General features: G+C 56.7%; 1 protein-coding gene and 1 long non-coding RNA gene across 2 annotated transcripts in view; one reads left to right on the top strand and one right to left on the bottom strand.

The window, feature by feature from the left end:
* LOC119877499 overlaps positions 1-10,493 on the bottom strand; it is a 29,554-nt gene extending 19,061 nt beyond the window's left edge. The window contains exons 1-2 of the mRNA XM_038572974.1: positions 10,409-10,493; positions 9,213-9,967 (exon numbers count right to left, since the gene is read on the bottom strand). Coding sequence (XP_038428902.1) covers positions 9,213-9,967; positions 10,409-10,493 — 840 coding nt within the window. The remainder of the gene's footprint in view (positions 1-9,212; positions 9,968-10,408) is intronic.
* A 315-nt stretch (positions 10,494-10,808) lies between these two features.
* Positions 10,809-12,558, top strand: LOC119865605. The gene is made up of 3 exons (XR_005377438.1): positions 10,809-10,834; positions 11,393-11,508; positions 12,001-12,558. It is a non-coding gene; the product is annotated as an uncharacterized LOC119865605 (long non-coding RNA).
* The last annotated feature ends 396 nt before the right edge of the window (positions 12,559-12,954 follow it).

The raw sequence follows: 12,954 nt of genomic DNA, 5'->3' as shown, positions 1-12,954 counted from the left end.
GGGAACTAACTACCTGGGACTGAGGAGACGGTACTAAGCATTCATGCAAAACAGGGCAGCAAGAGTTCACTTGCCACAGCACCTTGAAACAGAGCCGCGTGGAACCCCTAAGATGCGCACAGGGCCCTCTGATGAGTACATGTGTGCAGTGTGTGCACACATCACAGTACAAACTGCCCGGAATAAAGTACAGAAAGGAGAGACCACCTAATTAAACACAGATAAACAGACAGAGCATCAGTGAGCTGTGGGAAAGTTCAAGCAGCCTAACACACGTGTAATTGGAGTCTCTGTAAAGTTGGGGGGGGGGGTATATGAAAAAATAAAGCCTAAAACTTTCCCAAAATCTAAGCAAAATTATCAACCCAAAAACTGAAGAAACTCAACAAATCCCAAGTACAAGAAGTGTGGCCGAAACAACACCAAGGCACATGATAATCACACTGCTCCAACCCAGTGATATACAGAAAATCGTAAGTGCCCCCCAGAGGGAAGGAAAGGACACAATGCGACAGGGGACCAACCATTAGCACAAGAGCAGATTTCCCACAGAGAACAAAGCCAGTGAGAAAACGGCAGAGAGACAGAGAGCGCCCAGAGAAATTCTGACCTAAAATTCTGGACCCAGCAAAAACAGCATTCAAAAAGTAAAGTGAATTTTAAAATTCTTATGATACGCAAAAGCTGAAACACATCCATCCCCAGATGACACCTACTACAAGTTAAACATAGTCTGAGTGCAAGGAAAGTGATCACAAGTGGAAAGACCACTTTACACAGAAGGAACAGCACCAGAAATGTTAAGTATGTGGATAAATACGTAATACTTTCTTTTATATTGAAAACTCACTACAAGATAATTAACTGTTTAATAAAAAAAAAACTAATAGTGATGTAATGTGAGCTTCAACAGACGTAAAACTAAAATTTCTGATAAAACAGCACAGGGGCACCTGGGTAGCTCAGTCAGTTAAACGTCTGCCTTCGGGATGGATCATGATCTCAGGGTCCTGGAATCAAGCCCCGTGTTGAGCTCCCTGCTCAGCGAGGAATCTGCTTCTCCCTCTCCCTCTGCCTCTGTCCGCCATTCGTGCTTGCTTTCTCTCTCTCTCTCTTTCTCAAATAAAATAAAATATTAAAAAACAAAGAAAAGCAGTACAAAGCTCAGGAAAAAAGAAATGTAGGTTCTACTGCAAGGCTCTCATACTATTCATGAAGTCATACACTCTCATGTGAAGCAGACTGTGAGAAACTAGGGATATGTACTATAAATCTCAAAGCAACTACTAAAATAATGAGTGATAGGTAATAATCCAACAAAGGAGAGAAAATGAAATTATTTTTTAAAATTTCAACTAATTTAGTCAGTGGAGCACAAGACCCTTGATCTCCGGCCCTGAGTTCAAGCCCCACATTGGGTGTAGAGATCACTTAAAAATAAAAGTTTTTAAAATAAAAAATTAAAGTAAATAAAAGTTCAACTAATCTAAACATGGCAGAAAAGAGAAAGCAGAGCAAAGGCTAGGTAAAAGAAACAAAACAAACAGCAAATTGATGATTTAAATCTAACTGTATTAGTAGTCACATTATGTACATAGTTTAGATGCCTTAACTCAAAGGCAATGGTTGTCAGATTATATTCTTTTAAAAAGTGAAAAGACAGGGATGCCTGGGTGGCTCAGCAGTTGAACATCTGCCTTTGGCTCAGGTCATGATCCTGAGGTCCTGGGATCGAGTTCTGTATCAGGCTCCCTGCAGGGAGCCTGCTTTTCCCTCTGCCTGTGTCTCTGCCTCTCTCTGTGTGTCTCTCTTTAAAAAAAATAAAATAAAATAAAGACAAGACAGAGAAAACATACAAGGGTAATGTTAAATGAAAGCTGGAGTGGCTATATTAATATCAAACAGAGTCAATTCCAGGTTAAAGAATGTTACTATTGATAAAGAAAGGGATTTCACAATAAGAGGGTATATGCATTAAGAGAACATATAATCCTAAACATTTATGCACCTATTAACAATACTTTCAAAATCCATAAAGCAAGAAATGATAGAATTGCAAAGACATAAATAGACAAATGTGTAAATATTGTCAGAATCTTATTTCTTTGGTGACGGGCACTGACAGCAGCACTTGACTGGATGAGCACTGGGTGTTATACTATATGTTGGCAAATCAAACTCCAATAAAAAAATACAAAAAAAAAAAGGAAACTGTTTCTCTCTCTTTTAGACTGAACTGTGCTCTCATGAAATTCATACGTTAAAAAAGCCTTAACCCTGAATATGACTGTATGTAGAGATGGGACATTTTAAACTGGTGAATAAGGTCAAACATGGTCATAAGGGTGGGATCCTACTCCAGTAGGACTGCTGCCCTTACAAGAAGAGGAAGAGATACGGGCGGGGAGGTGGGGAGGCTTGCACACTGAGAAAAGTCCATTTGAGGAGTCAGTGAGAAGACAGTCATCTAAAAACCAAGGAAAAAGGCCTCAGAAAAACCAAGGCTGTCAGCACCTTGATCCTGGACTCCCAGCCTTCAGAACTGTAAGAAAATAAATTACTGCACTTAAGTCCTGCAGTCCACAGTATTTTGTTACAGCAGCCCCAACAAGCTAATAGACCCGTTCTCAATCACTAATAATTATTTTTATCAATAATAACAATTGATAGTTATTGCAGGAAATAACCAAAGATACATAACATTCTCAAAAGACCTGACCTAATTGACACTGATAGACTATCTGACCCAACAGCAACAGAATACACGTCCTTTTCAAGCACACATGGAATGTTTAATGAGGCAGACCACAGTCTAGGACATAAAACACGTCTAAATAATTTTTTTAAGTCTAAATAAATTTAAAAGCATTCAAACCATACTAAATATATTCTCCAATCACAACGGGATTATATTAGAAACCATAAATAAAAGATCTCCATAAAATTCCCAAGTTTTTGGAAACTAAACACATTTATAATTTTTTTATTATTATTTATTCATGAGAGAAGAGAAAGGCAGAGACACAGGCAGAGGGAGAAGCAGGCTCCCTGCGGGGAGCCCACTAGGGGACTGGATCCCAGGACCCCAGGATCACAACCTGAGCCGAGGGCAAACACTCAACCACTGAGCCTCCCAAGTGCCCCCAACAACACACTTCTAAATAATACATCATAGCAAACAGGATTTATCCCAGGGGGGCAAAGTTGGTTTAACATTCAAATACCAAACAATAAACTAAAAAAGAAACCTACACAATCTTTCAATTAATCAGGAAAAAGAAAAAAAAAAAAGTCTGACAAAATCCAACATACACTTTCTGATAAACACTCTCAAATCAAAATAGAGAAAGGGTTCCTCAACTCGATAAAACCTATAGCAAACCCCAAATTAACAACAACAGACTGAATGCTTTCCCTTTAAGCTCTGGAATGAGGCACAGATGTCTGCAATGAACATTTCTATTTAACACTAACCAGTGCATCTGGGCAAGAAAAATAAATAAAAAGTATCCAGTTTGCAAAGGAAGAAGTGAAACTGTCCTTAGTCACAGACACCACTGTCTATAAAAACAAACAAAAAAAAGTTATGAAATGTACAAAAAACCCTCTAGAACTAACAAAGAAGTTTAGCCAAGTTGAAGGACAGGAGTTCACTGGATGTACAAACTACTTCCTAGCAATGCACATTCAGAAACTGAAACTCAAAGAATATTACCATTTATAGTATCATCAAAAACATTAAGTCTTAGGAGTAAATCTAACAAAAGACGTGAAACACCTAAAAGATAAAAAAAAAGAAAACAAACCACAAACCAGGGCAGCCCAGGTGGCTCAGCGGTTCAGCGCCTGCCTTCGGCCCAGGGCGTGATCCTGGAGACCCAGGATCGAGTCCCACGTCGGGCTCCCTGCACAGAGCCTGCTTCTCCCTCTGCCTGTCTCTCTCTCTATTTCTGTCTCTAATAAATAAATAAAAATCTTTAAAAATTCTTTAAAAATACATAAAAATAAAAATAAAACATTCTCACCTAACCATATATTAAAAAAAAAAAAAAAAAACACAAGCCATTTCAGAAAGAAAGTGAGGAAGACCTGGAGACAGAACGGAGGGATATACCATGTTCATGGATGGTAAGCCTCGCTCGAGTCAAGATGCAGTTCTTCCGTACAACCTACAGATTCCACACCATCCCAATGGAGATCCCAGCAGGATTTTTTTTTAAATAATAAATAAGTCGGCAAATGGGTTCTAAAATTCATGTTTACATTCAAAGCACTAAGAACAGCCAAAACAACTTTGAAAATTGCACGTGCTTACATGCACAACTCGATGGTTTCAGACCAGGACCCCTTACTCCCTGACCCACAGCCTAACCGCTCACAGCTACCATCCCCCGGTTGGCCTTATAAGGGCCTGGAACCGGCCGAGGGGGGATTCCCATGTGGGCAGCTGCTCTGGCTGCTCCAGTCTTCCCTGCTATTCCAGCTGTCTGGAGTGCAGGCAGCTTACAGGTCCCCACATTCCACCTCACCACTCCCAGTTCCTCTGCAGTCTTGTCGAATCCTCAGGCATCTTGTGGTGTTTTTGCTGATCTTGTCAAGCCTAAGGGGGCAGTGTCGTGCACCAAGCAGGATGCAGGTTCTGCTGCTTGCAGTGCACGCTCCGGGGCCCCGGGCACGTGCCTAGGGACTTGGGGACCCAAAGGATACTTCCCATCCCGCCTAGGAACAGAGCTACTGTAAATGACCAAATACTATAGATACCAGGTACCAGTCATGCGCACCAGCAGCCGCAGGAATCACCAGGTCAGCTTTTTTTTTTTTTTTAAACATTTTATTTATTTATTCATGACAGGCAGAGACACAGGCAGAGGGAGAAGCAGGCTCCATGCAGGGAGCTGGATGTAGGACTCGATCCTGGGACCCTTGGGTCACGCCCTGGGCCGAAGGAGCCCCCCGGGCTGCCCATTTGCTCAGCTTTTGAAACCACTCTGTGTAAACCCCACCCCACCCAGTTAAGACAGACCATCTGGAGATGGGGCCAGAGTACACATTTTTTTTTCCAAACTCACCCCATGATGCCAACCTGCAGCCAGGACTGGGTGCCACCACTACGTCGTGGACCACACCAGAAGGACCCACCCTGCGTAAACAGAAGGCACCCAATCACCTGCTCATTACGGAGACTGAACTCTTTGAGAGCCCCCCAGTGCCTGCAAGACAGGGACCTCGGTGCTCCCACTGTGAAACCCGGGACCTCGGCAGGGCCCTTGTGTGCGTAACCATGACCACCCCAGTCCCACAAACATGGACGGGAGGACGCAAAACCGAAACCACACGGCCGAAGTCCAAGGCTGTGGGCTCGGGCCCCGTCTCCCCCCGGCTTGCGCTCAGACAGGAGCAGGCATTCAGACATCTCAAAATACAGTCCTCGTGGCCGTGCCCCAGCTGGCACATCCCTTCCCCCGCATGTCAGGGTGGCTTCTGTGCCTTCTCTCCCGTGTGGGCTCCATCGCGGGGCACAGGGCTCTCCCCCGCGTCCCCAGCCCCTGCACAGCGCCTGCAGACAGTGGGCCTTGGACCCTCAATTACCATTTGTTAACGAGGCATGAATCAGCCCCAGTCAGTGGGCCAACTGGGGGACACTGGGACCTTTTATTCCTTCCAAATACCTTTATTCCACCCAGGGAGAAAGAGGCACTGTGTTCCGCGGCTTTCCTGCCCGCTGGGCCGCGGCTAGAAGGCTGCAGGCTCCCCAGCGAGGCGCTGAGCCGGGCGGGCCCATCCCTGAGCCCCGGCCTCTGCTCCCGCGTCACCCGCACAGAACATCCCCGGTGTGAGGTGAGCCGGCGGGATTAGCCGGCCTTTGTTCTCACCTGATGCCGCGCTCCTTGCTCCTTGCTCCGGGGAGGTGGGGCCGCAGCGTGCCGGGGGCGGGAGCTGCGAGGCGGGGCCTTGGGCAGGCTCAGTTCAGGAATCTAAATTGCATTTAATTGTTAGGAGCAGACAGTTGGAAGGGCAGCGCGCGGGGCTGCCCATTCCCCGGGGACTCCCCGAGGGGCACCCAGTCATCAGCGCCCGTCTTGACCGTGAGGTCCCTTTATAGAAGGAAAAAAAAGTCTCTGCAAAATGGAGCAAAGGGAAAGCTCCCCGTGCGCCCGCGGGTAAGGCTCTGCTGTGCGCTGCGGAATGCGAAGCTGCACAGAACTCTCCACAGAACTCTCCGTGGGTCCCCCGGGTGCAGTCACGGCGCACAACAGCGACCCCCACAAAGGCCAAATCAGCAGAATCCGGGCCTGGGAGAGAGGATTTAGGCATGACCTCCGGGGCCGGGAAACCGCAGGTGTCATTCCCAGGGGCGGACCCCGGCCAAAAACACAGACCAACCTCCATGCACGGACACAGGGGCCCCCGCGCCTCCGGGACGATGCCCACTGGGCCGTCCGGCCGCCGGCAGCGGAGGACACAGGCGTGGACGCCCTCCACCACCACACACTGTCCCCAGGCTCCCGGCAATAGTGTCGGGCCCTGACGCCGAACACCCGCGCGTGCGGGGCGGCCACAGTGACGGGAAGTAGCCGCTGCTGCGACTTTTCATTTCTCAGAACCTTACAAGTTTCCAGGAGAAAAAATGTAATAAATGCCCAATTACCAGGCTCAGATGGACGGCTGCTGGAGCCAGCGGGGCCTGGGGCGTCTCCTGGACCAGGAGGGCGGCGTGGCCCTGGTGAGGCAGTCGGCACAGCCCCAGCACCAGCAGGCTGGGGGCCCCCTCCCTTGGGGGGAATCTGGGCTGCGGCCAGCGTCCCACTCCCACCCCAGGAAAGGAGTCCAGGGAGAGTGTTCAAATGGCACTTGCATCGGACAGCTGGCCCCCCGACTGTCCCCCATGTGCGCTCCCCAGGGCGCCGGCCTCCCGCCTCGACCCCCTGAGGGCCATGCAAGGCGCCCACGTGCACAGAAACACGCCAATGTGCACCGACAAGGGCACACTCGCAGGTGCCCTGGCCCAAAAGCTCTTGGCTCCCAGAGACCCGGCTCCCCAGCTCCCGCCCCCCCCACCCCCCCCCCCCCCCGCACACCCACGGCTCGCACCCACTCACCCGGCGCGGGTGCCGGCGCGGCCGGGCCCGGTGAGCGCAGCCTCCAGGCGGCCCCGAGGTCAGGGCGCGCAGCCGCATGGCCGGCCCGGCAGGAGCCCCTCAGTTGGCGGGCGCTGAGCCCCTCTCCCTCTGCAGGAGTTCCCGCCAAGCGCGACCAGAGACGGGCAGGGGGCAGGGGCGCAGCAGCCTCCCCGTGGCCTCCCACGGCCACGGCACCGTCAGGAGTCAGAGGCCGGAAACAAAAGCCAGGCGAGCGAGCACGGCCCCCCCTGCGCCCCTCCATCTGACACGAATTAGCTTCCCTCCCCCGCCCGCCCACCCGCCCGCAGCCCGGAGGAGGCTCAGGCTTCTCAGCAGCTGGGAAGTGGAGACAGCGGCCTCCGGGCACGCGGGCAGGGCAGGCCGGGCCCCTGCTTCCACGTGCTCCCCTCGCCTCTGCTGGGGGGTCTGCGTGCCTGCGGCTGAGGCCTCGGGGCCAGGGGGGGGCACTCGGCAGTGGAGCGAGCTCAGGCCATGACCCCGGGGTCCCGGGATCAAGTCCCGTATCCGGTCCCTGCATGGAGCCTGCTTCTCCCTCTGCCTACGCCTCTGCCTCTCTCTGTCTCTCTCATGAATAAATAAATAAAATCTTAAAAAAAAAAAAAGGAAAATCCCAAAGTGGAAAGTCTTTTTCTCCAGTTTGCCCCTTCAACCAAGGAAACCGGGGAGCCCTCCTTGCCGGAGAGGGGTGAGGGTCCCGGCAGGCCGGGAGCAAAGGGTTAGGGCCCTTGCACAGCCTGGGGGCTCTCTGTACCCCGCCCCATCCTCAGGGCCTTCCAGCTGCTGGAAAATCCCGTCCCGTTCTGTGCTGTGGCCCTGGGTTCTTGCAGGGAAGGGGAAACCCCGCAGGGTGGGAGCCAGGGTGCCAGCGAGACGGCGGAGGACGGGTCACTTAGCCCGAAGGAAGCCGGGCGGGGGTGCGGGGACGCCCACGGCCAGAGCCCCACAGGACCAAGGGGACGCGGCTCTCCTCCCGGGGCGAGGAAGGGCGGCCTGACCGCGCGGGGCCACCAGGAGGGGGAGCGGAAGGCGGGGAGCCCCCATGACCTGGCCACCCCGGCCCTTGCTCGGGCTTCCCATCCCTGATTCCACGCGAAACTCCAATGCCTTAGCCCGGGAGCCGCCGGGTGGGCGACAGCAAAGCCTTTATGGCTAACACATGTGCAAATTCCAGCGGCTTCCAGGCCAGAATTAACCTCTCCGGGTCTGGCGCGCAGCATCCATCCCCCTGCGTCTGCAGGGAGCAGCAGGGGCCCGTTGGCCTCCAGCCGCAGGAACGCCAACCGGCCAACCCATCGGGGGGTGACACCCCGAGTCCCACTCCCGTCGCCGGGCACCTTGCTCCCCACGCTCGCATTTCTGAGGTTCCTTCACTGCTGTTCGTCTTTCCAAGGCGGATTCAGGCTTTGGCTTTGCAGACACTTCGGGGTCCTGTTTCCCCTACACCTCCCTGCCCCTGCTGAGTGACGCCCCTCTGCGGCTCGCCAGCCCACATCCAAGCCGCCTCATCCCGGGGCCCGACCCCGCAGCGTGGCCGTGCGTCTGGGCCTCAGTCTGCAGGATCGAACCTTTGTCTGGGGTTTTCCGCACACAAACGGAGCGCGGGTAATAAACACTGGGCAGGAATGAAAAAAATCCGCTTTGCTGCTTACCCATGCTGTCAGCCTGCCTCCGCTCACCCTCTGGCTCCCTCGCAGCGGGGTCTGGGGCTCCCTGGGGAACCCCGAGGCCGGGACGGGCTCTCACCACAGCCCACCTGCCCCGCATGAGGCCGCAGCCGCCCACCCCTGGCTTCTGGCTGCACGAGACCCCAGGAAAAAAGTGAGGCCCGTCCCGCAGAGGATGGACTGTGCTCCCTGGGGCACAGCAGGGTCGGCACAGGACCACAGAGGAGGGGTCTTCGCTGCTCCACCTGCCCGAGCCAGGGAGCCGGGGGCAGCACCAGGGCGTGCGGACAGAGAAGACGGCCGCCGGGGTCGGGGGCAGAGCCTCGAGAGGTTCCTGCCAAGTGGGCCCCACGGCCTCAAGTGCAAACCTCAAAGCCACAGGCAAACCCCGTGGGGTGCATCTTACCTGCCTGCAGCCCCAGCTGGCACCCGGCACTTCCTTCACCCGGCGAGCGTGAACCCCGACCCCAGCAGTGGGGTGCCCCCCCAGGAGACCAGCTGCAGGAGGGGCGCAGGCGCAGGCCCAGACCACACACGCGGGTTTCCCTTCCCCTGCACCAAGACGGTCCAGGGGCGGGATCCCCGGGGAACCCCACTGAGAAGGAGGAGCCCGGCAGCCCGAGGCCGAGTGCCCTGGCCTCCGGTCCACGCCGTGTCCACGAGGACAGGCCAGCAGCTGCGCCACCCCTTTCCTGAGCAAATGCACCAGCCCCGCAGGCGGGGGCCGCCCTGCTCTGCGCTGTGCGGCTACAGGTTTCTTAGTAACCGGTTTCATCAACACCACCAGCCCCCGAAAGTCCCTGTGAGGTTGGCCCCGGAAGGCGCGGCCCCCGAACGCGCCTGCTTCCCCCGCTGAGCCGCTGCCACCCACGGTCACGGCCGCTGCAACCCAGAAAAGGGAAACAGCAAATTCTCTGTCCAGGGACGGGACGTCCGTGGGACCAGCAGGCCGGCGCCGCCCTCGGCCACACACCTGGCAGGACCTCGTGCCTCGGGCCCCGGGACGGGGACTCTGAGCGCAGGCCGCGACCCCCAAGCGCCCCACACGCTGCCCGGCCCGCCGGACGCACGGCAACCGACGTAGAGCCGAGGGCGGCCAGGGGTGGGTGACGGGGCGACGCCCCAGTGGCGGCCGACGTTGACCCCACTGCCTGCGCACGCCTGCGGAGCGCCGTGTTGCACGCCTGAAACTGGCACAGTGTCGTACCCCGATTATACCTCGATCTCAGAAAAGCAAAAGTGAAGGTCAGGAGAGTTCTTGTCCGGTCCAGCCTCAGAACAAGTGGCCTCGCTGACCTCCCCTGAAGGCTGAACACGGGCCGGGGCGCCCGGGTGGTTCCACTGGCTCTTGATTTCGGCTCAAGTCAGGATCTCAGAGTCCTGAGATCGAATCCCACCTGGGGCTCCACAGTCAGTGTGGTGTCTGGCTAAGATTCCCCCCCTCCTGCTGCTGCACCCCCTCCATTCTCTCTCTTAAAAAAAATATATTTTTTTTAAATTAAAAATGAAAGAGGCCATATACGTTCTGGGCTTGAGCTTCCAAACATACAAACTCAGAAGTTAGAGAGTATGTTGTTGCGCTAGATCCGCCATCGTCTTCACCCTCCTTCCAAGTCAGCTCAGGGCTTCTGCAGCGTCTCAGTCCATGCCCATCCCGCAGGAGCAGCACCGCAGGTGTCCCGGGCATCCCCCGGCCCCGCACAGGCGGCACTGCCCGCCCTCGTCACCCTGTAGCTGGGGCACCCTGTGCGCAGCAGCCCGGGGTGGGGGGAGTGAGTCAACACAGACAGACGCCAGGTCTGAAGGCGGCGGCGACGGAGGCCACTCCCTGCGGTCACACCCGGGCCGAGCCTTGGGGCCTGCGGCCTCCTATCTGCTGCCCTTTGAGATCCAATTAGCCGAGCGACACTGATTCACGGCCACCGTTCCCCGCCCACCATCATACCCCGGTTTACAGTGTGGGAGGGACGCAGGGACGGTGGCACCCGCGGGGATGTGGTCCCGGTGGCGCCGTGTGCCCGGCTCAGGGTGAGGCTTGACCCTGCTGGAAACGGGGCAGTGGGGGCTCGTGGCGGAGGGTCGGGGCCGGGGCAGGGGAGACAGGGGCCTGCGGTGACGCCGCGGGAGGAGGGGAGGCCACGTCCCGGGGCCAGAAGGGGCCCTCGCTGGGCAGGGATGGAGCCACTCGGGGCGGCGGCACTAGGCCGCCTCTGGCGCTGCTGGGAGCACTGGCTCCAGGGCCCTCTGGGCGGCAGGCTCTCACCTTGGGGGCGGGAGCACACGGCCAGGAGGACACCCGGGGGCTGTCCCCCCCTCCCCCCCCCCGAGGAGCCCAGGGCCACAGGGACCCGACCTCCTGGCACCTGGCCGGGTCCACACCTGCACCTGCTCCGCACCAGGTCAGGAAGGGGAGGGACAGAGGCACAAGCCCAGGTCACCACCTGCAAGGAGCACCGGGTGTAGCCCTCAGGGACCCTCCCCAGGAGGGTGCTGCATTCCCCCCCCCCATTCCTCTGACAGCCTGGCACCCACATGGTTGGTCGGCACCCTGCATGCAGAGCCACTGTCTCCCATCTCCCGCTGCAGGCCACCCCGCACCCGGACGCCCTCCTCAGCCCAGGGGCTCCCAACAGCCCACTGCCTGATCCCCTTGAGGCCGCAGTTGCTGTCTCCCCCATTGTGTCGTTGGCCCACGACCCCTGGTAACCATCCCCAGCAAGTGCCCAGCGGTCCCGGGCCACCCCGGCCACAGCCACAGCCCCACCAGCACCTGCCTGCGGCCTCCTGCCCTCTTGCCAGACAGGCCCTCGCCACCCGTGGAGGCCCCTGGCCCTGGCCCCAAGCCCGTCCTGGGCCGTCCTGCGCATGCTCGGCCCAGCTGCAGCGCCCAACCCGGCCTCCCCCACCCAGCCCCCCCACCCCAGCCTCCTCCAGCCCCTTCTCGCCCCCCTCTTCCTGAACCCCTGAGCTCTGGGAGTCCCCGCTGCTCACCTCCCCGGGCTGTGCCCCAAGGCGACGTGACCCTCCACCCTCCAGGCCAGAACTGGGGATGACCTCCACGGACACGCTCCTCCCACCCGTCTCCACGGCTCACCCAGAGCCAACCTCCACCCCACCCCACCCCCGTCCCACGCCTACAAAACTGCAGAGGAGGCCTGGCCCCCGTCCCCAGCTGACCATCCTGGCATCTGCAGGCCGCCAGGGACCAGGCCGTGACGACACTCGGCACCCGAGACCTCTGATCCCAGGCCCACAGGCCCCCTGAGGCCGACCCTGCCCACTGGGGCCTGTCTGCCTCCCTGCTCGTCTGTAGCCTGCCGGGCAGCTGCTGCCCCAGGACATTTGCACGTGCTCTTCTCGCGCCTGTGACCTCAGATGTCTGCCACAGTACCGCACCCTCGCCAAGGCCTCACCCGACGCCTGGTGGAAAACCGCCCCCCTCCTGAGCCCACTCCTCCTCGAGCCTCCTGGACCTCCCTCAGGTCCTTACGACTGCCTCACAATCCCACCCGGGGTCATTGCGTGGGATGGGCCGGCGCCCCACACACGCCTCAGTCTAGGGGCACAGCTCCCCCCGCAGGGCACCCCCGTGCCTCAGTCTCCGTTCCATTTCAGGGGACACTTCACCCCCCAAATGCCCAGCAGAGCTCGCTCAGACTCGGCCCCAGACAGAAACAGGACCCTTGGGCAGCCCCGGTGGCTCAGCGGTTTAGCGCCGCCTGCAGCACGGGGTGTGGTCCTGGGGACCCGGGATGGAGTCCCATGTCAGGCTCCCTGCATGGAGCCTGCTTCTCCCTCTGCCTGTGTCTCTGCCTCTCTCCTCGCTCTCTCTGAATGAATGAATAAATCTTAAAAAAAAAAAAAAAAAAAAAAGAAAAGAAAAGAAACGGGACCCTTGGAAGGTTCTGAGCAAAGGAGCGCTGAGATGTGGCTCAAGATGCCCAAAAAGGTTTCTCCGGCTGCCCCGGGACAAAGACCCAGAGGACGGACGGGGACGGATGTGCGCGTGCGCTGGCCAGAGACAACGAAGCTGGTGCCGCACCCGGTGGGGACGGTGCCCAGGGCAAGACACAGGCCGGGATGGGGCATCGACACGGCGCTCGGGGGTCAGAGGGTGTGGGAGCCGGGGCGGTGGGCATGGGGACAGC

This window comes from Canis lupus, chromosome 24, assembly GCF_011100685.1.
Source record: "Canis lupus familiaris isolate Mischka breed German Shepherd chromosome 24, alternate assembly UU_Cfam_GSD_1.0, whole genome shotgun sequence".
NCBI lineage: Eukaryota > Metazoa > Chordata > Mammalia > Carnivora > Canidae > Canis > Canis lupus.
The sequence above is the reverse complement of the archived record's forward strand: the minus strand, read 5'-3'. Positions and strand labels throughout refer to the sequence as shown.